Consider the following 27,463-nt stretch of genomic DNA (forward strand, 5'->3'; position numbering starts at 1 on the left):
AGTCTTGGTCTGCAGGTGTGTCATCTAAGTCTAAACTTTTGGCGATTCCTTACAAGGGAAAGACTTTGTTTGGACCGGGTTTGACGGAAATAATTTCTGACATTACGGGAGGAAATGGCCATTTCCTCCCTCAGGATAAGAGAAACAAACAAAAGGGACGTCAGAGTAATTTTCGTTTCTTTCGAAATTTCAAGGGAAATCCTTCCACTTCCTATTCCAAGCAGGAACAGTCCAAACCTTCCTGGAGACCCAAACAGTCTTGGAACAAGGGAAAACAATCCAAAAGGCCTGCTATTGAATGAAAGACAGCATGAAGGGCCTGCTCCCGATCCAGGACCGGATCTTGTGGGGGGCAGAGTTTCCTTCTTCACGCAGGCTTGGGTTTGAGATTTCAGGATCCCTGGGTTGTGGACATCGTGTCCCAGGGATACAAACTAGAGTTCAAGAACTTTCCTCCCAGGGGCAGGTTTCTGCTTTCAAGATTATCTGTAGACCAGACAAAAAGAGAGGCATTCTTACAATGTGTACGGGACCTCTCCGACCTGGGAGTGATAGTTCCTGTTCCGAAGCAGGAACGGGGTGTAGGGTTCTATTCCAATCTGTTTGTGGTTCCCAAAAAGGAAGGAACCTTCAGACAAATTTTAGATCTCAAGAGTCTAAACAAATTCCTCAGAGTACCGTCCTTCAAGATGGAAACTATTTGTTCCATTCTTCCTTTGATCCAAGAGGGTCAATTTATGACTACCGTGGATTTAAAGGACGCATTGCATGTTCCCATCCACAGGGACCATCACAAGTTTCTAAGGTTTGCTTTTCTAGACAAACACTTCCAGTTCGTGGCTCTTCCATTCGGCCTTGCCACAGCTCCCAGAATTTTCTCAAAGGTTCTGGGATCCCTGTAAGCGGTGCTCCGATTGCGGGGCATTGCAGTGGCGCCTTATCTGGACGACATTCTGGTCCAGGCGCCATCCTTTCAACAAGCAATATCCCACAAGTAAATGTTGTTATCTTACCTGAGATCTCATGGATGGAAGGTAAATTTGGAAAAGAGTTCCTTAGTTACAAATACGAGAGTAATTTTCTTGGGAACCATAACAGATTCCTTATCAATGAAGATTTTTCTGACAGAAGTCAGGAAATCAAAGATTTTTGATTCTTGCCTAGCGCTTCAGTCCTCTCCTCGGCCATCAGTGGCTCAGTGCATGGAGGTAATCGGTCTGATGGTAGCGGCAATGGACATCATCCTGTTCACCCATTTCGACCTCAGACCTCTGCAGTTAGACATGCTCAGTCAGTGGAACGGAGATTATGCGGATCTGTCTCTGCGAATACAGCTGGAGCAGGAGACAAGGGATGGTTGTCTCAGGATCATCTCTCCCAGGGAACCTGCTTTGGCAGACCCTCTTGGGTGATTGTGACAACAGACACCAGCCTTCTGGGTTGGGGAGCAGTCTGGGGCTCTCTAAAGGCTCAGGGAACTTGGACTCGGTCGGAGTTTGTTCTGCCCATAAACATTCTGGAGCTGAGAGCAATCTTCAATGCTCTTCTGGCCTGGACCCAGTTAGCCTCGGCCCAGTTCATCAGGTTCCAGTCGGACAACATAACTTCAGTGGCTTACATCAACCATCAGGGAGGAACTAGGAGTTCCTTGGCCATGACAGAGGTAGCCAAGATAATGCAGTGGGTGGAGACCCACAATTGCTGTCTGTCAGCGATCCACATCCCAGGAGTGGATAACTGGGAGGCGGACGTCCTGAGCAGACAGAACTTTCACCCGGGGAGTGGGAACTCCACCCGGAAGTGTTTTCCAGCCTGATTCTCAAATGGGGTCAGCCGGAATTGGATCTCATGGCATCTCGGCAGAATGCCAAGCTTCCAAAGTACAGATCAAGGTCAAGGTACCCTCAGGCTGTACTAATAGACGCCCTGGCGGTACCTTGGAATTTCAGTCTTGCATACCTATTTCCTCTGTTCGCTCTTCTACCTCGGATCATTGGTCGAATCAAGCAGAAGAGGGCGTCGGTGATCCTCATTGCACCGGCATTGCCTCGCAGGATTTGGTATGCAGATCTGGTGGACATGTCATCTCTTCCACCTTGGAGACTTCCGCTGAGGAAGGACCTTCTACTTCAAGGGCCCGTCCTTCATCCAAATCTAGTTTCTCTGAAGCTGACTGCTTGGAGATTGAACGCTTAATTTTATCCAAACAGGGATTTTCAGAATTGGTCATAGAGACCATGATTCAGGCTTGTAAACCTGTGACTAGAAAGATTTACCACAAGATATGGCATAAATATCTATATTGGTGTAAATCCAAGGGCTACTCTTGGAGTAGAGTTAGGATTCCTAGAATTATGTCCTTTCTCCAAGAAGGTTTGGAGAAGGGATTATCGGCAAGTTCCCTTAAGGGTCAAATATCTGCCTTGTCTTTTTTGTTACATAAACGTCTGGCGGACATACCACACGTGCAATAGATTTGTCAGGCCTTGGTCAGGATCAGGTCTGTGTTCAAACCAGTTACTCCTCCCTGGGGTCTTAATTTAGTTATTAAGGTTATTCAAGGGGCTCCGTTTGAGCCTATGCATTCCTTAGATATTAAGTTGTTATCTTGGAAAGTTTTGTTTCTTGTTGCTATTTCATCTGCTCATAGAGTGTCAGAGCTCTCGGGATTACAGTATGATTCTCCTTACCTTATTTTTCATTTGGATAAGGTAGTTTTACGTACCAAATTACGGTTTCTCCCTAAAGTAGTTTCTGACCGGAACATTAATCAGGAGATTGTTGTTCTTGCTTTGTGTCCTAATCCTTCTTCTCAGAAGGAAGGCTTCTGCACAATCTGGATGTGGTACGTGCACTAAAATTTTATTTACAGGTGACTAAGGATTTTCGTCAGTCTTCTGCCCTGTTTGTGGTTTTCTCTGGAAAACGTAAGGGACAGAAAGCTACGGCTACTTCTCTTTCTTTGTGGCTAAAGAGTATCATATGTTTTGCCTATGAAACTGCTGGACAGCAACCTCCAGAAAGAGTTACGGCTCATTCCACGAGGGCTGTTGCTTCCTCATGGGCATTCAAAAATGAAGCTTCTATGGAACAGATCTGCAAGGCTGCAACTTGGTCTCCTCTTCACACTTTTTCAAAATTCTATAAATTTTACACTTTTGCTTCAGCTGAGACCGCTTTTGGGAGAAAGGTTCTTCAAGCAGTGGTGCCTTCCGTTTAGGTTACCTGTCTTGTCCCTCCCTTATTATCTGTGTACTCTAGCTTGGGTATTGATTCCCATTAGTAATTAGATGATCCGTGGACTCATCGCGTCATTAGAAAGAAAACAAAATGTATGCTTACCTGATAAATTTATTTATTTCTTGACATGATGAGTCCACGGTCCGCCCTGTTCTTTAGACAGGGTGTTAGTATGTTATAAACTTCAGACACCTCTGCACCTTGTTACTTCCTTTCTTTCCTTTACTTCGGTCGAATGACTGGGGTGGGAGGGAAGGGAGATGATATTTAACGGCTTTGCTGTAGTGCTCTTTGCCGCCTCCTGCTTGGGAGGAGTGATATATCCCATTAGTAATTAGATGATCCGTGGACTCATCGTGTCAAGAAAGAAAGAAATTTATCAGGTAAGCATACATTTTGTTATTTATGTGTTAATATATTTATATAAGCATGTACATTTATATTTATGTGTTAATATGTGTATATAAGCATATACATATATATTTATGTGTTAATATGTGTATATATGCATATACATATATATTTATGTGTTAATATGTGTATATAAGCATTTACATATATATTTATGTGTTAATATGTGTATATAAGCATATACTTATATATTTATGTGTTAATATGTGTATATAAGCATATACATACTGTATATATTTATGTGTTAATATGTGTATATAAGCATATACATATATATTTATGTGTTAATATGTGTATATAAGCACGTACATATATATTTATGTGTTAATATGTATATATAAGCACGTTTGTATATATTTATGTGTTAATATGTGTATATAAGCACCTACATATATATTTATGCGTTAATATGTGTATATAAGCACATACATATATATTTATGTGTTAATATGTGTATATAAGCATATACATATATATTTATGTGTTAATATGTGTATATAAGCACGTACATATATATTTATGTGTTAATATGTATATATATGCACATACGTATATATATTTATGTGTTAATATGTGTATATAAGCACGTACATATATATTTATGCGTTAATATGTGTATATAAGCACATACATATATATTTATGCGTTAATATGTGTATATAAGCATATACATATATATTTATGCCGTTAATATGTGTATATAAGCACATACATATATATTTATGCTTTAATGCGTTAATATGTGTATATAAGCACGTACATATATATTTATGCGTTAATATGTGTATAAAAGCACATACATATATATTTATGCGTTAATATGTGTATATAAGCACATACATATATATTTATGCTTTAATGCGTTAATATGTGTATATAAGCACGTACATATATATTTATGCGTTAATATGTGTATATAAGCATATACATATATATTTATGCCGTTAATATGTGTATATAAGCACATACATATATATTTATGCCGTTAATGCGTTAATATGTGTATATAAGCACGTACATATACATTTATATTTAAGCATATACATATATATTTATGTGTTAATATGTGTATATAAACATATACATATGTATTTACTGGGAACTTTTGAGTGCCTTTTTTTTTTTAACACCCCACACCCACTACTTTTAACCCATAAAAACTGCAGAGTGCTGCTGCTATTTATTTCTTTAAAAAAAGCCACATTTTTTAAAATAAAAAAACTAAAATGCCCTCTCTTTTGAGGGTATTTGGGGCACTTTTAGAAAATTAACCAGAGAGTTTGTGGTAGCAATAACCAGCCACTAGTAATGTAATTTAGCACTCCACTTGTAATGTAATTTAGCACTCCACTTGTAATTTAGCCCTATTTCTTTATAGAATAACGCTTAAAAAAATAAATGTATCCTCTTACCTAAAAAGATGTTTCTTCTTCAGTTGGCAACAAGCTGAGGCATTATATAACTATGAGTAGGCTGCACATACAGTTCATGTGGCAGAAGACAGACACACACAAGAAGGTAGCAGTACACACATGAACACACTTGGGCAAGGATGCACATACAAGCACACAGAGGTGGGCTAAACACACAAATATATATACAGGGTAAGAAATAAACACACATGCATGCAGAGGTAAACAGACACACACACAGGAATAGACACCACCTCACACCCAGGGATAAACACACACAGATATATCCAGTCAGACTCATATATGGATAGACACACTCCCACATGCAGACACACAAAGACTTAAACACAAACATACAGGGATACACACACATGCATACAGACACATACAGAGACAGACACACACACACATACATGCGGACAGACACACAAAGGGATAGGTACACACCCATACATGCAGACATACAAATACATGCAGATACATACACACACATATAAACATGCATGGATAGACAAACACATATATACATGCAGACAGACACACACACATACATGCGGACAGACACACAAAGGGATAGGTACACACATATACATGCAGACACACAAATTCATGCAGATACATACACACACATATAAACATGCATGGATAGACAAACACATATATACATGCAGACAGACACTCACACATACATGTGGACAGACACACAAAGGGAGAGGTACACACACATACATGCAGACACACAAAAACATGCAGATACATACACACACATATAAACATGCATGGATAAACAAACACATATATACATGCAGACAGACACTCACACATACATGCGGACAGACACACAAAGGGATAGGTACACACACATACATGCAAACACACAAATACACGCAGATACATACACACACAGATATAAACATGCATGGATAGGCAAACACATATATACATGCAGACAGACACACACATATACATGCGGACAGTCACACAAAGGGATAGGTACACACACATACATGCAGACACACAAATACATGCAGATACATACACACACATATAAACATGCATGGATAAACAAACACATATATACATGCAGACAGACACTCACACATACATGCGGACAGACACACTAAGGGATAGGTACACACACATACATGCAGACACACAAATACATGCAGATACATACACACACATATAAACATGCATGGATAGTCAAACACATATATACATGCAGACAGACACACACATATACATGCGGACAGACACACAAAGGGATAGGTACACACACATACATGCAGACACACAAATACATGCAGATACATACACACACATATAAACATGCTTGGATAGACAAACATATATATACATGCAGACAGACACAAAAACTGATATGTTTGAGGTGAAGTTGAAAATCTTGTGCTCCCAAAAATAGTATACACATTTGATAGGAAATAAAAAATAAAGTGTATTGGAACTAAAAAACAGGGGTTAAGGGACCACTCAATGCAGTAGAATTGTATAATTAACAAGTGCATAAAAATAAAACAATGATGTAACACCTACTCTGAATTTCAAATCAGCAGTAGATTTTTTTTCTGTCAAATTTATTTTTTGTCCAATTGTCTGGCCCCCTGTTTCATGTGACAGACATCAGCCAATCACAGACTAGTATGTGTATACCATGTGAGCTTGTGCACATGAAGAAAAAACAGTGATATCCCAAATGATTGTGTAGCAGCTCTTAGTAAGAGATACTTTCCCAAATCTCTCACAAGCTAAAATGCAACAAATAAGCGTGCGCTAAAAAAAGCAGCAATGTGAAGCGACAAACCTAAAAAGTCTGGATAAATTGAGCAATGTAATTTGTTACTTATAGTATCAGTAATAATCTAGCTGAAGAACAGACATACAAAGTCTATATAAAATAAACAGTACAATTTATTATAAAAAGTTACTTATGGTAAAATACCTTAATACATAAAAAGTTAAAAGAAAATAGACACGTTGTCAAAAATGATACATTTAGGATCGATAACAGAGTCTGTTTGTGCATTTGATTAATAGATTTAAAAATGTCAAATTAATACATCTAGCAAGAGTTCAGATCAACTGTTGTGCTGCCCCCAATATGTAGCAAGACACTAACTGTTCATGTGATCCAAGTCACTATTCCAGATTGTGATTAGTATTGGTGTGACTAAGGATAAGTTTTTCACTCAGTCTTAGTGTGATCTGATATCAAATATAAAGCTTTAGAATGTGGTGCTATATCAAGCATATACCGAAATTTGAACTCTTATTAGCCCAGTGATTTCTCTACTCACGGAATCCCTGTTTGGACTTCTGTTTAGACACTTTTGCCTCTTCTGTTGTGTACAGCGTTCTGATTGGGAACCAGGCGGTCTGTTTCAGAATGTGTACAGATCACATGCCCTCCAGTATCCAATAACGTGAGTAGATTACCGGTTTTACCTGCTGGAACGTTACTTCACCGTTACAGTCAAAGATCAAACAAAGTCCAATGTTTAAATTCAGAGCGCTCTGATATATTATTACAAGAACTTAACATAGGAATAGAAAATGTGCTCCATCAACGCGTTTCAGCTGTCAAAAGCTTTTTTCAAGATGCATCAGTGACTTTAAAAAAACTAATTAGTAACTTTAAAAAACTCAATGCACATTTATTGGTAGAATAATATAACACAGTGTTTGCCTGATTGTAAAGTTCACAAGCAGGAACTAGTGATGTCGCGAACAGTTCGCCGGAGAACAGTTCCCGGCGATCTTAGCTTGTTCGCGTTCGCCGCGGCGGGCGAACATATGCAATGTTCGATCCGCCCCCTATTCGTCATCATTGAGTAAACTTTGACCCTGTATCTCACAGTCTGCAGACACATTTCAGCCAATCAGCAGCAGACACTCTCTCCCAGACCCTCCCAGCTCCTGGGCAGCAGCCATTTTAGATTCATTCTGATCTTGCATTCTTAGTGAGAGGAGTGATAATGCTGCTGCTGATGATTTTATAGGGAAATAGATAGCTAGTCTAGTGTATTCAGTGTCCACTACAGTCCTGAAGGACACATCTGATCTCTGCTGTAAGGACAGCACCCCAAAAAGCCCTTTTTAGGGCTAGAACTTCAGCCCAAAAAGTCCTTTTTAGGGCTAGAGCTTCAGTCGTTTTTGTTTTTTTTGTAATCTAATTGCATTTGCCTGCCTGTCAGCCTGTGTGGCTGGCTCACAGCATTTACTGTGCCTACTTGCTCACTGCCACCACTCATATCTGGTGTAACATTAGTGTAAATTTTAAAAAAAACTTTTACATCAGTTTGCTAGTGTAATCTAATTTCAGTTGCCAGCAGGCCTGTGTGTCAGGCTCACAGCATATACTGTGATTAATTGCTCTGTGCCACCACTCATATCTGGTGTAACATTAGTGTCAATTTCTCTTGTAAGGTGTATCCAGTCCACGGATCATCCATTACTTGTGGGATATTCTCATTCCCAACAGGAAGTTGCAAGAGGACACCCACAGCAGAGCTGCTTATATAGCTCCTCCCCTAACTGCCATATCCAGTCATTCTCTTGCAACTCTCAACAAACATGGAGGTAGTAAGAGGGAAGTGGTGAAATGTAGCTGTTATTTTACTTCAATCAAAAGTTTATTATTTTTAAATGGTACCGGAGTTGTACTATTTTGTTCCAGGCAGAAAAATAGAAGAATCTGCCTGTGATTTCTATGATCTTAGCAGGTTGTAACTAAGATCCATTGCTGTTCTCACACATGACTGAAGAGAGAGATAACTTCAGCGGGGGAATGGCGTGCAGGTTATCCTGCTATGAGGTATGTGCAGTTAAGATTTTTCTAGAAGATGTGAATGCTAGAAAATGCTGCTGATGCCAAATTTATGTAAGGTAAGCCTGAATACAGTGATTTAATAGCGACTGCTATCATGCTTACTTTCTGAGGTAATACTCTTTTATATTTACATTATAAAACGTTTGCTGGCATGTTTAAACGTTTTTATATATACTTTGGTGATAAAACTTTATTGGGGCCTAGTTTTTTCCACATCGCTGGCTTAAATTTGCCTAGAAACAGTTTCCTGAGGCTTTCCACTGTGTTACTATGAGTGGGAGGGGCCTAATTTAGCGCTTTTTTTGCGCAGTAACTTTTACAGACTGAGACATCCAGGAGTCTCCTGAATGCTATAGGACATCTCTGAAGGGCTCTTAGGCTTCCTAAATCATTTGTTGGGGAAGGTAGGCCCACAGCAGGGCTGTGGCAGTTTGGTGTAACTGTTAAAAAACGTCTATATCGTTTTTTTGATCCGGTTTTTGAACTAAGGGGTTAATCATCCATTTGCAAGTGGGTGCAATGCTCTGCTTATTATACACACTGTAAAAATTTTGTTTGTTTTACTGCCTTTTTTCACTGTTTTTCAAATTCTGACAAAATTTGTTTCTCTTAAAGGCACAGTACCGTTAATTATATTTGCTTGTTAACTTGATTTAAAGTGTTTTCCAAGCTTGCTAGTCTCATTGCTAGTCTGTATAAACATGTCTGACATAGAGGAAACTCCTTGTTCATTATGTTTAAAAGCCATTGTGGAGCCCTCTCTTAGAATGTGTACCAAATGTACTGATTTCACTTTAAGCAATAAAGATCATATTCTGTCTTTAAAAAATTTATCACCAGAGGAATCTGACGAGGGGGAAGTTATGCCGACTAACTCTCCCCACGTGTCAGATCCTTTGACTCCCGCTCAAGGGACTCACGCTCAAATGGCGCCAAGTACATCTAGGGCGCCCATAGCGTTTACTTTACAAGACATGGTGGCAGTCATGAATAATACACTGTCAGCGGTATTAGCCGACTACCTGAGTTTAGAGGAAAGTGAGATAGCTCTGGAGTTAGACGAAATACAGAGCATACTGACGCTTTAAGAGCTATGTCTGATAATGCCTCACAATATGCAGAAGCTGAAGAAGGAGAGCTTCTTTCTGTGGGTGATGTTTCTGACTCAGGGAAGATGATGCAACCTGATTCTGATATTTCTACATTTAAATTTAAGCTTGAACACCTCCGCGTGTTGCTCAGGGAGGTTTTAGCTGCTCTGAATGACTGTGATACAATTGCAGTGCCAGAGAAATTGTGTAGACTGGATAAATACTATGCAGTGCCGGTGTGTACTGATGTTTTTCCAATACCTAAAAGGTTTACAGAAATTATTACTAAGGAATGGGATAGACCAGGTGTGCCGTTCTCTCCCCCTCCTATTTTTAGAAAAATGTTTCCAATAGACGCCACCACACGGGACTTATGGCAGACAGTTCCTAAGGTGGAGGGAGCAGTTTCTACTCTAGCAAAGCGTACTACTATCCCTGTCGAGGACAGTTGTGCTTTCTTAGATCCAATGGATAAAAAGTTAGAGGGATACCTTAAGAAAATGTTTATTCAACAAGGTTTTATCCTACAGCCCCTTGCATGCATTGCTCCTGTCACTGCTGCTGCGGCGTTCTGATTTGACTCTCTGGAAGAGGCTTTACAGGTAGCGACTCCATTGGATGACATACTTGACAAGGTTAGAGCACTTAAGCTAGCCAATTCTTTTGTTTCTGATGCCATTGTTCATTTGACTAAACTAACGGCTAAGAATTCTGGTTTTGCTATCCAGGCGCGCAGAGCGCTATGGCTTAAATCATGGTCAGCTGATGTTACTTCAAAGTCTAAGCTGCTTAACATTCCCTTCAAGGGGCAGACCCTATTCGGGCCTGGTTTGAAGGAGATTATTGCTGATATCACTGGAGGAAAAGGTCATGCCCTTCCTCAGGATAGGTCCAAATTAAGGGCCAAACAGTCTAATTTTCGTGCCTTTCGAAACTTCAAGGCAAGTGCGGCATCAACTTCCTCTAATGCAAAACAAGAGGGAACTTTTGCTAAGTCCAAGACGGTCTGGAGACCTAACCAGACCTGGGAACAAGGGTAAGCAGGCCAAAAAGCCTGCTACTGCCTCTAAGACAGCATGAAGGAACGGCCCCCTATCCGATAACGGATCTAGTAGGGGGCAGACTTTCGCTCTTCGCCCAGGCGTGGGCAAGAGATGTTCAGGATCCCTGGGCGTTGGAAATTATATCCCAGGGATATCTTCTGGACTTCAAGGCTTCCCCCCCAAAAGGGAGATTTCACCTTTCACAATTATCTGCAAACCAGATAAAGAGAGAGGCATTCTTACACTGTGTACAAGACCTCCTAGTTATGGGAGTGATCCATCCATCTGTTTGTAGTTCCCAAAAAAGAGGGAACCTTCAGACCAATCTTGGATCTAAAGATCTTAAACAAATTCCTCAGAGTTCCATCATTCAAGATGGAGACTATTCGTACCATCCTACCTATGATCCAGGAGGGTCAATACATGACTACAGTGGATTTAAAAGGATGCTTATCTTCACATTCCGATACACAAAGATCATCATCGGTTTCTCAGGTTTGCCTTCCTAGACAGGCATTACCAGTTTGTAGCTCTTCCCTTTGAGCTAGCTACAGCCCCAAGAATTTTTACGAAGGTTCTGGGGTCGCTTCTGGCGGTCCTAAGGCCGCGGGGCATAGCAGTGGCCCCTTATTTAGACAACATCCTAATTCAGGCGTCAAACTTCCAAATTGCCAAGTCTCATACGGACATAGTGTTGGCATTTCTGAGGTTGCATGGGTGGAAGGTGAATGAGGAAAAGAGTTATCTATCCCCCCTTACAAGAGTTTCCTTCCTAGGGACTCTGATAGATTCTGTAGAAATGAAAATTTACCTGACGGAGTCCAGGTTATCAAAACTTCTAAATTCCTGCCATGTTCTTTATTCCATTCCTCGCCCTTCGGTGGCTCAGTGCATGGAAGTAATCGGCTTAATGGTAGCGGCAATGGACATAGTGCCGTTTGCACGCCTACATCTCAGACCACTGCAACTCTGCATGCTCAGTCAGTGGAATGGGGATTACACAGATTTGTCCCCTCTACTAAATCTGGATCAAGAGACCAGGGATTCTCTTCTCTGGTGGCTATCTCGGGTCCATCTGTCCAAAGGTATGACCTTTCGCAGGCCAGATTGGACAATTGTGATGACAGATGCCAGCCTTCTAGGTTGGGGTGCAGTCTGGAACTCCCTGAAGGCTCAGGGATCGTGGACTCAGGAGGAGTCACTCCTTCCAATAAACATTCTGGAACTAAGAGCGATATTCAATGCTCTTCAGGCTTGGCCTCATCTAGTGACAATGAGGTTCATCTGATTTCAGTCGGACAACATCACGACTGTGGCTTACATCAACCATCAAGGGGGAACAAGGAGTTCCCTATCGATGTTAGAAGTCTCAAAGATAATTCGCTGGGCAGAGATTCACTCTTGCCACCTATCAGCTATCCATATCCCAGGTGTAGAGAACTGGGAGGAGGATTTTCTAAGTCGACAGACTTTTCATCCGGGGGAGTGGGAACTCCATCCGGAGGTGTTTGCACAATTGGTTCATCGTTGGGGCAAACCAGAACTGGATCTCATGGTGTCTCGCCAGAACGCCAAGCTTCCTTGTTACAGATCCAGGTCCAGGGACCCCAAGGCAACGCTGATAGATGCTCTAGCAGCGCCTTGGTCCTTCAACCTGGCTTATGTGTTTCCACTGTTTCCTCTGCTCCCTCGTCTGATTGCAAAATCAAGCAGGCGAGAGCATCGGTGATCTTGATAGCGCCTGCGTGGCCACGCAGGACTTGGTATGCTGATCTGGTGGACATGTCATCCTTTCCACCATGGACTCTGCCGCTGAGACAGGACCTTCTACTTCAAGGTCCTTTCAACCATCCAAATCTAATTTCTCTGAGGCTGACTGCCTGGAGATTGAATGCTTGATTTTATCAAAGCGTGGTTTCTCCGAGTCAGTCATTGATACCTTAATACAGGCATGAAAGCCTGTCACCAGGAAAATATATCATAAGATATGGCGGAAATATCTTTATTGGTGTGAATCCAAGGGCTACTCATGGAGTAAGGTCAGGATTCCCAGGATATTATCTTTTCTCCAAGAAGGATTGGAGAAAGGATTGTCAGCTAGTTCCTTAAAGGGACAGATTTCGGCACTATCTATTCTTTTGCACAAGCGTCTGGCGGATGTCCCAGACGTTCAGGCATTTTGTCAGGCTTTAGTTAGAATCAAGCCTGTGTTTAAACCTGTTGCTCCACCATGGAGTTTAAATTTGGTTCTTAAAGTTCATTAGGGGGTTCCGTTTGAACCTCTTCATTCCATAGATATCAAACTTTTATCTTGGAAAGTTGTTTTTTGGTAGCTATTTCCTCGGCTCGTAGAGTTTCCGAGTTATCTGCCTTACAATGTGATTCTCCTTATCTGATCTTCCATGCAGATAAGGTAGTTCTGCGTACCAAACCTGGGTTTTTACCTAAGGTGGTATCTAATAAGAATATCAATCAAGAGATTGTTGTTCCGTCTTTGTGTCCTAATCCTTCTTCAAAGAAGGAACGTCTATTACACAATCTGGACGTGGTTCATGCTTTAAAGTTTTACTTACAAGTTACTAAAGATTTTCGTCAAACATCTGCTTTGTTTGTTGTCTACTCTGGACAGAGGAGAGGTCAAAAGGCTTCGGCAACCTCTCTTTCTATTTGGCTAAAAAGCATAATCCGCTTAGCCTATGAGACTGCTGGCCAGCAGCCTCCAGAAAGGATTACAGCTCATTCTACTAGAGCTGTGGCTTCCACATGGGCCTTTAAAAATGAGGCTTCTGTTGAACAGATTTGCAAGGCAGCGACTTGGTCTTCGCTTCATACTTTTTCAAAATTCTACAAATTTGATACTTTTGCTTCTTCGGAGGCTATTTTTGGGAGAAAGGTTTTACAGGCAGTGGTACCTTCCGTTTAAGTACCTGCCTTGTCCCTCCCTTCATCCGTGTACTTTAGCTTTGGTATTGGTATCCCACAAGTAATGGATGATCCGTGGACTGGATACACCTTACAAGAGAAAACATAATTTATGCTTACCTGATAAATTAATTTCTCTTGTGGTGTATCCAGTCCACGGCCCGCCCTGTCATTTTAAGGCAGGTATTTTTTCATTTTAAACTACAGTCACCAGTGCACCCTATGGTTTCTCCTTTCTCTGTTTGTTTTCGGTCGAATGACTGGATATGGCAGTTAGGGGAGGAGCTATATAAGCAGCTCTGCTGTGGGTGTCCTCTTGCAACTTCCTGTTGGGAATGAGAATATCCCACAAGTAATGGATGATCCGTGGACTGGATACACCACAAGAGAAATAAATTTATCAGGTAAGCATAAATTATGTTTTTTTTTTAAAAAACTTTTACATCAGTCTGCTAGTGTAATCTAATTTCAGTTGCCAGGCCAGCCTGCCACTGCCAGCCTCAGTGCCACCACTCATATCTGGTGTAACATTAGTGTTAATTTTTTTAAAAAAAACCTTTTACATCAGTCTGCTAGTGTTATTTAATTTTAGTTGCCAGGCCAGCCTGCCACTAGTGCCAGCCTGTGTGTCAGGCTCACAGCATATACAGTGCCTACTTCCATCCTCAGTGCCACCACTCATATCTTTTGTAACATTAGTGTAACTTTTTTTAAAAAAACTTTTACATCAGTCTGCTAGTGTTATTTAATTTTAGTTGCCAGCCCAGCCTGCCACTAGTGCCAGCCTGTGTGTCAGGCTCACAGCATATACTGTGCCTACTTCCATCCTCAGTGCCACCACTCATATCTGTTGTAACATTAGTGTAACTTTAAAAAAAAAAAAAACTTTTACATCAGTCTGCTAGTGTTATTTAATTTTAGTTGCCAGGCCAGCCTGCCACTAGTACCAGCCTGTGTGTCAGGCTCACATCATATATTGTGCCTACTTCCATCCTCAGTGCCACCACTCATATCTGTTGTAACATTAGTGTAATTTTTTTTTTTTTTTTTTACATCAGTCTGCTAGTGTTATTTAATTTTAGTTGCCAGGCCAGCCTGCCACTAGTGCCAGTCTGTGTGTCAGGCTCACAGCATATACTGTGCCTACTTCCATCCTCAGTGCCACCACTCATATCTGTTGTAACATTAGTGTACATTTTTAAATAAAAAACTTTAACATCAGTCTGCTAGTGTTATTTAATTTTAGTTGCCAGGCCAGCCTGCCACTAGTGCCAGCCTGTGTGTCAGGCTCACAGCATATACTGTGCCTACTTCCTCAGTGCCACCACTCATATCTGTTGTAACATTAGTGTAATTTTTAAAAAAAAAAAACTTTTACATCAGTCTGCTAGTGTTATTTAATTGCAGTTGCCTGCCAGCGTGTGTGCCAGGCCCACTTGCCAACTAGTGCCACCAATCATATTTGTTATAACAGTAGTGTAAATATTTTAAAAAAAACTTTTTTGACTGTGAAACATCAGTCTGCTAGTGTAATCTAATTGAAGTTGCCTGCCTGGCAGCGTGTGTGCCAGGCCCATTTGCCAAGTTAGTGGCACCACTCATATTTGTTGTAACAGTAGTGTAAATATTCCAAAAAAAATCTTTTTTGACTGTGAAACATCAGTCTGCTAGTGCAATCTAATTGCAGCTGCCTGCCTGCCAGCGTGTGTGCCAGGCCCACTTGCCAACTAGTGCCACCAATCATATTTGTTATAAAAGTATTGTAAATATTTAAAAAAAAAAACTTTTTTGACTGTGAAACATCAGTCAGCTAGTGTAATCTATGGAATTCATATCTATCAAATGTATATTGCATCTATTGATCTATGTAATTCGTATCTATCAAATGTATATTGCATCTATTGATCTATGTAATTCGTATCTATCAAATGTATATTGCATCTATTGATCGATGTAATTCGTATCTATCAAATGTATATTGCATCTATTGATCTATGTAATTCGTATCTATCAAATGTATATTGCATCTATTGATCTATGTAATTCGTATCTATCAAATGTATATTGCATCTATTGATCGATGTAATTTGTCTCTATCAAATGTATATTGCATCTATTGATCGATGTAATTCGTATCTATCAAATGTATATTGCATCTATTAATCTATGTAATTCGTATCTATCAAATGTATATTGCATCTATTGATCGATGTAATTCGTATCTATCAAATGTATATTGCATCTATTGATCGATGTAATTCGTATCTATCAAATGTATATTGCATCTTTTGATCCATGTAATTCATATCTATCAAATGTATATTGCATCTATTGATCTATGTAATTCGTATCTATCAAATGTATATTGCATCTATTGATCTATGTAATTTGTATCTATCATCAAATGTATATTGCATCTATTGATCTATGTAATTTGTATCTATCATATGTATATTGCATCTATTGATCTATGTAATCTATGTATCTATCTATCTATCAAATCTATCTATCTCGTAGTTGTGCAAATGGACTGTTTGCGGTTATTTGCAGTGTGTTACACGGGGAGTTTGGTCTGTCACTGTGAAGCGGGCGTAACCCTTACACTACCTGATCGATACAACATCATACCTGATGTTTTAAAGCACGTTATTCCAAACAATTTAGGAATGTTAGGTGATTTATGCCCTTTATGAATTAAAACCAGACTCTGCATCAACTATGTAATTTTCCGTGGGAGTTTTGCCATGGATCCCCCTCCGGCATGCCACAGTCCAGGTGTTAGTCCCCTTGAAACAACTTTTCCATCACTATTGTGGCCAGAAAGAGTCCTTGTGGGTTTTAAAGTTCGTCTGCCTATTGAAGTCAATGGCGGTTCGCCCAGTTCGCGAACAGTAGCGGAAGTTCGAGTCCGCCGTTCGCGAACTGAAATTTTTAGGTTCGCGACATCACTAGCAGGAACATCTCCCACTATTAAAAAAGAAAGTTTTTGGTTAACATAGGAGCTTTGGGAGACTTTAATCTCCTGCAAGACCCAGAAATCTGGAGATTGTAGCGTAAACCTATCATGTAACTTGTTGCTAGGGAAGGTCAGAGAAAGATAGGCCCGTCGCTTAATCTCATCTTCCCTTCTTTTTTTTTTCCTCTCACTTCTCTCTCTTTTACTTCTCTCTTTTCAGTATTCACACTAAGAGATTAGTGGAGGTTTTCTGCGAAGTAATTAGACATTTTTTTGCTTTGGACGGAATTTTTATTACGAAAATTCGAGGTAATTAATTTCCCTCAATTTTCATTCCCTGCACTTTTCATTTTTCATTTCATTTAAAACAAAACAAAAATTTAATTTTTATTGAAATGAATGTAAATGTTTCAAAGCTACAGGTGAAAATTCACCTGTAGCTACATACTTACCCTAACACACTCTGGAGAGATGCTAACCTGACCCTCTTCTTGCCAGGTCCCTGGCCGCGCTTACAGGAGGGACCTGGCAAGAAGAGGATCGGGTTGGCGCACTCTCCAGAGTGCATTAAGTTAAGTATAAAACCTTAAAAATCAGTTTAAAGGAAACAAATAAATACAGTACTGATGAATATCCTCAATAGATTTTCATTTTCTTTAAATTTCGTTGGTGCATTCATTCGGATAATGGTTTTTCGAAAAACGAAAACAAATATCAAGTTTTCGGTATGAATGTACATTTGTCCGAAAAGGAAAAACATACCTACTATTAATTACTTCTTCACACCTAACTACACCCATATCTTTGCCATCACTATAGCTTATATTATCTGCTATATTTCAGTGGAATTATGGTGAAACTATCAGGAGCACCTCACCGGTGCATTGTTTGTTTTCTGTTTACATTGTATTTTAGTATTTTCAGATTCTTCCTAAAAGTGCATTTAACACAGGACACTCTGACAATGTGTATACTCAGTTGTACTGTTCTTTAACTTATGGAAAATTCGAAATGACACTGTTTCAGTAATAACACTCTATAATTGTTTGTCTGTACCAATGTATGTAATTATCTCTGCTATCCTTGCATAACAAATTAAAATCTCACCCTGTACGGTGAATTAACACATACTGTTTTCTTTTTGTATCCATTGTTTTGTTATATTTTTTAAATAAAAAAAAGAAAGTGTGTGATCACAGTGCTGTGTGTAATATTTCATAGATTTATTGCCATATTACTTTTGCAATAAATGTGTATTGAGATTTGATGTTTACATTCACTATTAACCCCTGCTTTTTATTGGCAATCCACTTTATTTTTCTGTACACATCGGTATAGAAACACACACATATATGCAAACACACAGGGATAGACGCACACAAGGACACATGTACAAGCAGGGACACATACACACAGACAGGGGACACACAAAAACAGGGACAGACACACATGGGCATAGCCTTCTGTAACTGCTGCTCAGGTTGTCCCTTAAGTACAATAAATGTATTTGAATGATCTGAAAGCTATTTGCCTGCCCTAACATAGGAAGTGTGTGGTCCATAAAAAGTTAAGTTATTACATTATGCTGAGAGATCTATAGAAGTACCGTGTGAGTGCTGCTGGGGAGCTAGATACATACTTCAGGTTGAGGTTCATGTTCAGCTTACTGGAGACTCTCACCTGCTCTGCTACAATCGAAGACAGGAAGAAGGTGAGAAGACGCAGCAACCCAAACTCCCTACCCCCTGCAAACACTGGGCTGGGAGCAATGCAGACGCAAACTATATTTTGTTTCTATTGTCCCACTTTGCAGCTGTGCCCGTTGTAACAGCATTCACCAGAATTGCTGCTTCAATACCAGTCAACTGAGGCAAGGCAGCACATCTATTACAAGCTGCATAACTAGCTGGCTCCACTCACCTCCACCAAGCTTCTGGGGTCATAAACTCAGTCACATGATTCCCTATCTGCCTCTTGGCTCCATATAAAATACTATATGATTGAAATGAAAAAATAGGACCATAAAAAAAAGCTGTATGTACTAGGCAGGTGGAGGGGAGGTGCCCGAATTGCTCTTCCATGAAAACAGCCCTGTACAGCAGTGTATTTAGGATTGTAATTCTACAAATTCTGATTATGCTCTGACAGTTTCTAAGTAACTTTAACAAATTAGGAGCATACTTTGTACATTTATTTGTATCTTTTACAAATATTGCAATTTGTATTTGTTCTATGTAAAATAGTCATGCATTGAGCTTATTTCTCCTTCACATATAGAAGTGCACGGAATGCCCCTTATAGATATATAGCACAATCTGTCTTTTTAAGGGATCTTGCACTGTTTAGGCAAAGTGCTCATCATACACTCGTCTGCAAAGACATCACTCTCCGGAATGACTTCATATGAAAATGTGCTTAATGAACAAAGTTTGATATGATGGAGACTGGAGAGTGCTGTCTTTGCCGAAGAGTATATATATATATATATATATATATATATAAATGTTAACGGCATTTAACATTGCACAAGCATTTCTGGTGCTTCTTAACTTCTGTGTCATGCAGACCTGAAATAATGAGGCTCCGAAGCAGCATCCACTGCTTTAGAAAATGGAGCCCTAAATTTCAAATGAGCAGTAATTTTTTTATTTTGACAAATTTGACAAATTTGAAATTGTGACCTGGTATCATGAGACAGCCATCAACGAATCACAGACGCGTATAAATATACACTGTGCCTCAGAAAGTGTGCATATAAAAGACTGTGCAATTTAATAAGGAATTTAACAACTAGGGGCTAGATTACAAGTGGAGCGCTAAATTATCGCATACCCACAAACAGGGGACGTGTGATATATAATCAGCCATTACAAGTGGCTGGTTATTGCTACTGTGAGCTCACAGTACCAATTAGCACTTATGAAATTAACCAGAGATCAGATCTATGGTTAATTTTATAAATGTAACTAGATAGATAAAGGCCAAAGGACCTCAAGAATGGGGTTAATCAGCACTCATTCCTACTTATAGTAAAGATATTAAAACTACATTTTAATAAGTATAAGTTAAAAAGTTTGAAACAACACAACCTTATTTACAGAAAATAACTAAAAAATGTCATCCTGGCAGATAACTGCTCCCTCGGCTTCAGGTGACAGAGACAAGAGACAACTAATGTTAAAAACCAATAAGTGCACCAAAGTGCTTACTATTAAACACAAACGCGTTTCGGCTGTTTACTACAGCCTTTTTCAATGTGGCGAGACAAGCTGAGGCCCGGGTGCCACCCCTTCTTATAGCGCATTACTACCGGTTCTACATCCAATCACACACGTTAGACAGCACCAATGATTGCGCTGTAAATGTGGGCTTGTACTTCATATGCAATCTCATTGGCTGATGCATTTAGTGCAATCTGAGGCCAATACATAATCGCAGCGATGTGTATTTCAATGTCAATTTGTCTGTAATAATAAAGCCCTATGTATCTCTATTAGTCATTGTTTACATTACAGTATAGGTGCCATTCGTTCTCTCTAGGTTAGGAACGTTGGTTGCCAATCGTTGCAGTAAAACAAATGTGAAATAAATGTTTTCGAAATTATCCCCTGATTATGCTGTGTATAAGTGCTTGTCTTAGTTCACATTACACCATACAGGGTTGGTTATTGTGTGTGCATGTGTTTCATACGGCCGTAAATATAAACGTCAAGACTTTTTTGGTGTCACCACTGTCGATCCGTGTCTCAAAGCGGACCAATAGGCACACTATATATATCTATTAAATATATCAGTCTATACATTGAAGGCACTAAAAAAAGCGCAAATTAAGGGTAGGACAAATACTTTAATCACCTAGTACCAGGGTAAACTCCTATAAAAGCTCTAGGTGTCTGCCTGTCTTGGTAAACATTAGGCTTTCATGATAATGAGTAGTTAGTGCGGTAATCAAGTAAGTATATCACTGTATATTGTGTGAGCTTCCGATGGCCGTAATTATTGATGAACAGAGGATTCTATTCTCACACTTGTTCATAGTGGTCAAAATTACATACGGTCTAAAACAGAAGTTGATCACCATACCTGTGTGTACCTCAATTACCCATAGTACTAAGTGAATAATTTCATCACAGACAGATATCACTGTAGGCATACACTTTTCAATGTGATACTAAGCAAGATATCATACATATAAGTGTCGGTAAATATCGATTAGGCAGCAATCAAAACACCTAAAGGGGCCTGTGCCTTAAATGACTAGTAAACAATACATAATCCATTCAGTGTAATTGCAGAGAGTTACATATACCAGCTCATAAGTACTTTGCATACATGTTAGTTTGGTCCTAAATAAGCTTTATAATGCTGCTGTGTCTGTTGTGGTCTAAAGTCTAAATAGTAATAGTACATGAATCCAGTTGATGTCACCAAATTAGTATGAAAATACATATCTATGTGGCATTCTATTTGGAACAAGTTCAGTTCCTTTTTAATGAGCTTAAAAAAGCTAAAGACTTAACTGATAAGCATTATATGTGTGAGGTAGCTGGAGTAGTATAGTGTGCTATGGGCGGCACAGAGACTTCTATTCCCTTCTATGTGGGTATCAATTGATTATCCATCTTTCACCAATTCATATATATTGAATATAACAGCGAGATTGCCCTGTAGATGTCATACAAGTTATTCACATCTCGTTAGTATCTGAATAAATTGGTATGTGGATATCTATTCATTGATTACCACAAAAGAATTGGGAATGTTCTCAGGTCTAAAAGATAGACTATGTATCATATCAGTTACATTCAGAGAGCTACAAGGTGTATGCATATGTAAAATCGCCTTACAGAAAAACCCAATAATTGTTGGCTTCATTCATTCCATGTGGAGTGACTGAATTTAGCCTAAAGATCCAACCTGTTTCTTTTTGTAATAAAACATTTTCTATGTTGCCACCTCTGATGCCTGGTTTGGCCCTTTCTAGGCCCCAACATTTAAAAGAGGTGGTACTGCCAGCATGTTGCAATAGGAAATGTTTGGCCACACTTGTAATCTGTTTACCATCTTTTTGATCTTTGTCCGCATTACGTGTATTACTTAAATGTTCTGTAATTCTGGTACGTAATTTGCGGGTGGTCATACCTGTGTAAATTAAATTACATGAACAGGATAAACAGTAGATTACATTGTCACTCTGACAGTTAATATGTGTTTTAATTTTCCATTTTTTTGAGAACCTGTCAGTAATGCTGTCTTTTTTTATCATGTATTGACATGTTTTACAGTGGCCACACGGGGTGGATCCTTGGTATATTGGTTGTTTATTTCTGTTTCTATCAAAATGGCTGATAGTGAGGTTGTCCATAAGGTTTCTACCTCGTCTAAAAGTGAAGGAAGGTCTTTCTGGTAACAATTGTTTTAAAGTCTCATCACTTTGTAGTATATGCCAATGTTTTTTGACGATTGAACTCACTTGCTCACTCTGTTTGTTATATGTCGATATAAATCTAATAGTATTAGATCCTGAGTCACATTTTTTGTTAGGTCTAAGTAGTTCTTGTCTATTTTTCATTAATGTTTTATTATAGGCCTTGGCTAATAATTTCTTAGAGTAGCCTCTTTTTAGTAATCTTTCTTTTAGCTCCAAAGCTGTTTTTTTAAAAGAGGAAATGTCTGTGCAATTTCTCCTTATTCTCAGATATTCTCCATAAGGGAGGCTCTTTATTGTGGATGGATGGTGATTACTTTCAGCATGCAAGATGTTATTCGTTGCAGTGGCTTTTCTATATGTCTCAGTCACCAATTTTCTATCACATTTGGAAATAGTGAGATCCAAGAATTCAACTTTTTAAGTACTCATGTTATATGTCATAATTTTATAAATGTGCCATAAAATACAATCTAGCGTATTTTGGGGCTAAAGTGGGCGGGAGAGGGTGTTAAAAAAAAAATGGCACTAAAAGTGCCTTTACATTGCGGTCTATGGGAACTGTATGTTCCCTGTTAATATATATGTATATATACTGTATATATATATATATATATATATATATATATATATAGTAGAATAGAAAACAGCACTCTCTGGACTTAAATTTAAACAGATAGTTTAATAGGTAACGTTTCGGGGAATGCTCCCCTTCATCAGACCAACAACATACAAGTGAAGCAAACATTTAAACATACCTAGACCCCTCCCCCCTGTGAAAAACCGCCAAAAATGGTTGTCATAGCAACCAGCCTTCCAGTGTATAGTAAATACAAAAAGTCAAACAACATATACAACACTGAACCCCAAACCTAAGTAACCCTTATAGCTGGGCAGTTATAAATAGTTGTACTAAACACATCCCTTTTCCAAGCCAATATTACTATATGGAACATAAGATCAACCATAGAGCATACCTGAGTAACAGGCTGTGTGGGCCTATTAAATGCAGCATAAACAATAAACAATAAATAATCATAGAGAATGGGCAGCACCACACAGAGTAATAGCGTAATCGAGAGATGTGTTACAAAGCAGTGCATCAAACCCCATATTTCTATTGTCAAAAAATAAGCATGCTACATTATACAACATTCGTACAAAAAGATCATTGCAGTGTTCTCAGTCTACAGTACCTTCAGGGATCATAAATGCCGCGTATAACAAATGCCATAATAATCCAAATGAACTGGATACACCATCCTAGTACCTATAACTCTCCATATGCACAAATAGAGATACGCATGCGCACCTCTTTAATTATGAGGGATACGGTGCAGACTGTAACACTCTGTGGAGGCTTACTCCTCTGCCTCACGCGATGTCTCAGCTTTGCTACTGTTGCGATTAGGTATGGAAATCTCCACTGTTGCTACTTAGTATTTGTGCATATGGAGAGTTATAGGTACTAGGATGGTGTATCCAGTTCATTTGGATTATTATGGCATTTGTTATACGCGGCATTTATGATCCCTGAAGGTACTGTAGACTGAGAACACTGCAATGATCTTTTTGTACGAATGTTGTATAATGTAGCATGCTTATTTTTTGACAATAGAAATATGGGGTTTGATGCACTGCTTTGTAACACATCTCTCGATTACGCTATTACTCTGTGTGGTGCTGCCCATTCTCTATGATTATTTATTGTTTATTGTTTATGCTGCATTTAATAGGCTCACACAGCCTGTTACTCAGGTATGCTCTATGGTTGATCTTATGTTCCATATAGTAATATTGGCTTGGAAAAGGGATGTGTTTAGTACAACTATTTATAACTGCCCAGCTATAAGGGTTACTTAGGTTTGGGGTTCAGTGTTGTATATGTTGTTTGACTTTTTGTATTTACTATACACTGGAAGGCTGGTTGCTATGACAACCATTTTTGGCGGTTTTTCACAGGGGGGAGGGGTCTAGGTATGTTTAAATGTTTGCTTCACTTGTATGTTGTTGGTCTGATGAAGGGGAGCATTCCCCGAAACGTTACCTATTAAACTATCTGTTTGAATTTAAGTCCAGAGAGTGCTGTTTTCTATTCTACTACATATCACCTACTCTAGCACCCTGGCCCTTGGAGAAATTGTTTGTGAGAGTGCAACTGACTCATTTTGCTTATATATATATATATATATATATATATATATACATACAGTATATATATATATATATATATATATATACAGTATATATATATATATATATATATACATATATATTTATATGTTAATATGTATATATATGCATATATATTTAAAATTGCTTCCATTGCTGCGTTAAGTTAAGAAAGTTAAGTTCTGATGCCGTCTCTGAGCCTATGGAAGCGCGCTCTTGTGAGTGCAATGCTTCCCAGCAATGCAAATAATTGCTGTGAACTTGTAATACCAGCGTACATTAGCATGCACTGATATTACACAGTAGAGCACAAATATTGCTTTCATGAAAGCGATATTTAGCACTCCACTTGTAATCTGGCCCTAGGTGTATTGTTGGCGTAAAAGACCCATGTTTAGTTTTGATCATGCTGTATTGCAATTATAACAGTCTCTCTGATTGGTTAAGGGGCTGTAGAGGTAGCATACAATGAGGTAGGGAGCTATTGTATACCCAAGACGAGCAGTATGACCAGGTGCGAAACAGCCTGGGTCCTCTAAAAGACCTTAGAGCCCAGGACCATGTGATATGTGTCCAGATAAGAGCCAACAAGTTAACATTCATTCTCTTGACATATTTGAATGGTAAAAAAATCTAGCTTCTTTCTTTTTTCCTCATTCAGAAATGATAATAACATCATGGGTGCTGGAAATTTGAAAAATGTCTTTACATGTTTTTTCTTTCTGATGGTTCACTATAACTTTATCTATTTTATAGATGTTATTAAAAGATTTCACATCACAAAACAAAGATGAATCCAAAGCTGTAATTCTGAAGAAAAAAATTGCGGCAGTCAAAAACATTGTGGTGTATTTGCCCAGCAAGTTTCTCTATAGTGGTGTAGAAATTTTGGAAATGCCAGGAACAGATGAATCCGATCCACTGGCAATGAGCTTTATACAAGATGCATTAGACAATGTGAGTATTGCTTTTTTGTACATCTATTACTGTGGTGTACTGTTACTTTAAGAAAAGGTAGTAAATGTTGATGTTGAACTGTATGGCTGGTGTCCATTTTGACTTTTTGTCCTACTTTTCTACAGTGTTGTCTTAACATTTGATTGGCATAAAACTGTCCTGTTCAGCTGTTATCACCAAGTGTTTATAAAGTTCCCAACTGTCTCATTTTGTAGAATTGTTTTTGGGGCTCTGCCCCTTTATCTCTCTCACTGCTTTACTTAAACCAGTAATATCCCAGTTTCACAAAATAAAATTGGGGACATCTAAATCCCTCCTTGAAATGTCTTAACACCACACAAAATTGCCCAGCCATGTCCACTGACCACTCATGAGCAACTCAACCACTCCCAACACCTCTCCACTAGAAGACCACCCTGTGTACCTAGCCACCAGTGTTTCCTCTAAGGCCACTTTTGTGAGCAGCCCAGCAGAAAAACAGTTAATAAAGGAACCACACCTTGAAGTCTGCATTGTCTAGTGTTTGCTAATTGCTCTAAATAACTGTTTCATTGCTGGGTCTCTCACAAAACTGGGCTTAGAGAGAACATTGCTAGCCACTCCCCCAGATCACCCCCACTCCATTATTAACACCCAAACATCCCCAAACTCTCATAAACCTGTGTTTATACCTCTTCTAGTCCCATTGTTTGGAAATTAGAATATTGGAAGGTGTTTACTGTTCACTGGACCAGTAATAAATGCTCATGTACATTGAAATAATCTCTTCTCGTCCCTGTCTGGTTGCTTCCATAGTTACCTGCAGCGGCACACTGTCATGGCGGCAGGAACACAAGCTGCTGTGGAATGAAGCAGGGGACTTCCACATTATCTTAATTCATTAAATAATCTTCTGTCTGCAGTTCTTTGTTGATGCAATGAGTTTCTTTACTGCCTGCTGAGCTGTGGTTGTCTGCTGCTTGTGTATCCTGCCTGATTTTCAGTCAAATGTGCCCTCATTGCCTGGACCTTCTTAATAAATAGTACTTTTCTTGCACCTATATACTGATGCCTTCCTTCATTAACCCTTTAGTACATTACCTGGACACTGCCTGTTACATGGCCTGTACCTGAATGATTATTCCTGATTAACCTCTTGGTACCTTGCTTGAACTCGGCCTGTTCTACAAAATCTGCATGGGCATAGACATTGCCTTTATTTTACCCATGAACCCTGTCAGAACGTTTTATTATTATTACTGAATTAAAGGAACATTCTAATGCAAAAGGTACATGCTGCAATTTATTAGTTTCTTCCCAGTACTCTTATCCTAGCTAACTAGATATTTAACCCCCAAAAAGAGTTTAAAAACATATGTAAAGGCTGGCTAATGAGCAGCAAGCATTGCCTATCTTGATTTGCTAACTATCACTATTCTACTCAGGAGCTGCAATGTGTGCGGATCCTAAACCGGCCTTTGCTGGGGTTAAACACAAAATTAGCATTAATAATGATGAAATGACATGCTGTTTTTGCATCAGAATGTCCCTTTAAGCCTTGTTGTATTGTTTTATTGTAATGTTTCTACTTATTTACTTCCTGAGGCATTTATTGCTTTGACACTCTAATACTGGGCTCTGCACTATTACCAGAATTATTATAGTTACAGAATCAAAGGGATATAAAAACATAATTTATGTAAGAACTTACCTGATAAATTAATTTCTTTCATATTGGCAAGAGTCCATGAGCAAGAGTCCATGAGCTAGTGACGTATGGGATATACATTCCTACCAGGAGGGGTAAAGTTTCCCAAACCTCAAAATGCCTATAAATACACCCCCACCACACCCACAATTCAGTTCAACAAATAGGCAAGAAGTGGGGTGATAAGAAAGGAGTAAAAAGCATCAACAAGGAATTGGAATAATTGTTCTTTATACAAAAAAATCATAACCACCACAAAAAGGGTGGGCCTCATGGACTCTTGCCAATATGAAAGAA

At 39.0% G+C, this 27,463-nt stretch overlaps 1 protein-coding gene across 1 annotated transcript in view; it reads left to right on the top strand.

Annotated features, from left to right (window-relative positions):
• LOC128650282 (uncharacterized) overlaps nucleotides 1–27,463 on the top strand; it is a 180,185-nt gene that overhangs the window by 17,197 nt on the left and 135,525 nt on the right. Inside the window, exon 3 of the mRNA XM_053704107.1 lies at nucleotides 25,279–25,479. Coding sequence (XP_053560082.1) covers nucleotides 25,279–25,479 — 201 coding nt within the window. The remainder of the gene's footprint in view (nucleotides 1–25,278; nucleotides 25,480–27,463) is intronic.

The sequence above is a fragment of the Bombina bombina genome, chromosome 2 (assembly GCF_027579735.1).
Source record: "Bombina bombina isolate aBomBom1 chromosome 2, aBomBom1.pri, whole genome shotgun sequence".
Classification (NCBI taxonomy): Eukaryota; Metazoa; Chordata; class Amphibia; order Anura; family Bombinatoridae; genus Bombina; species Bombina bombina.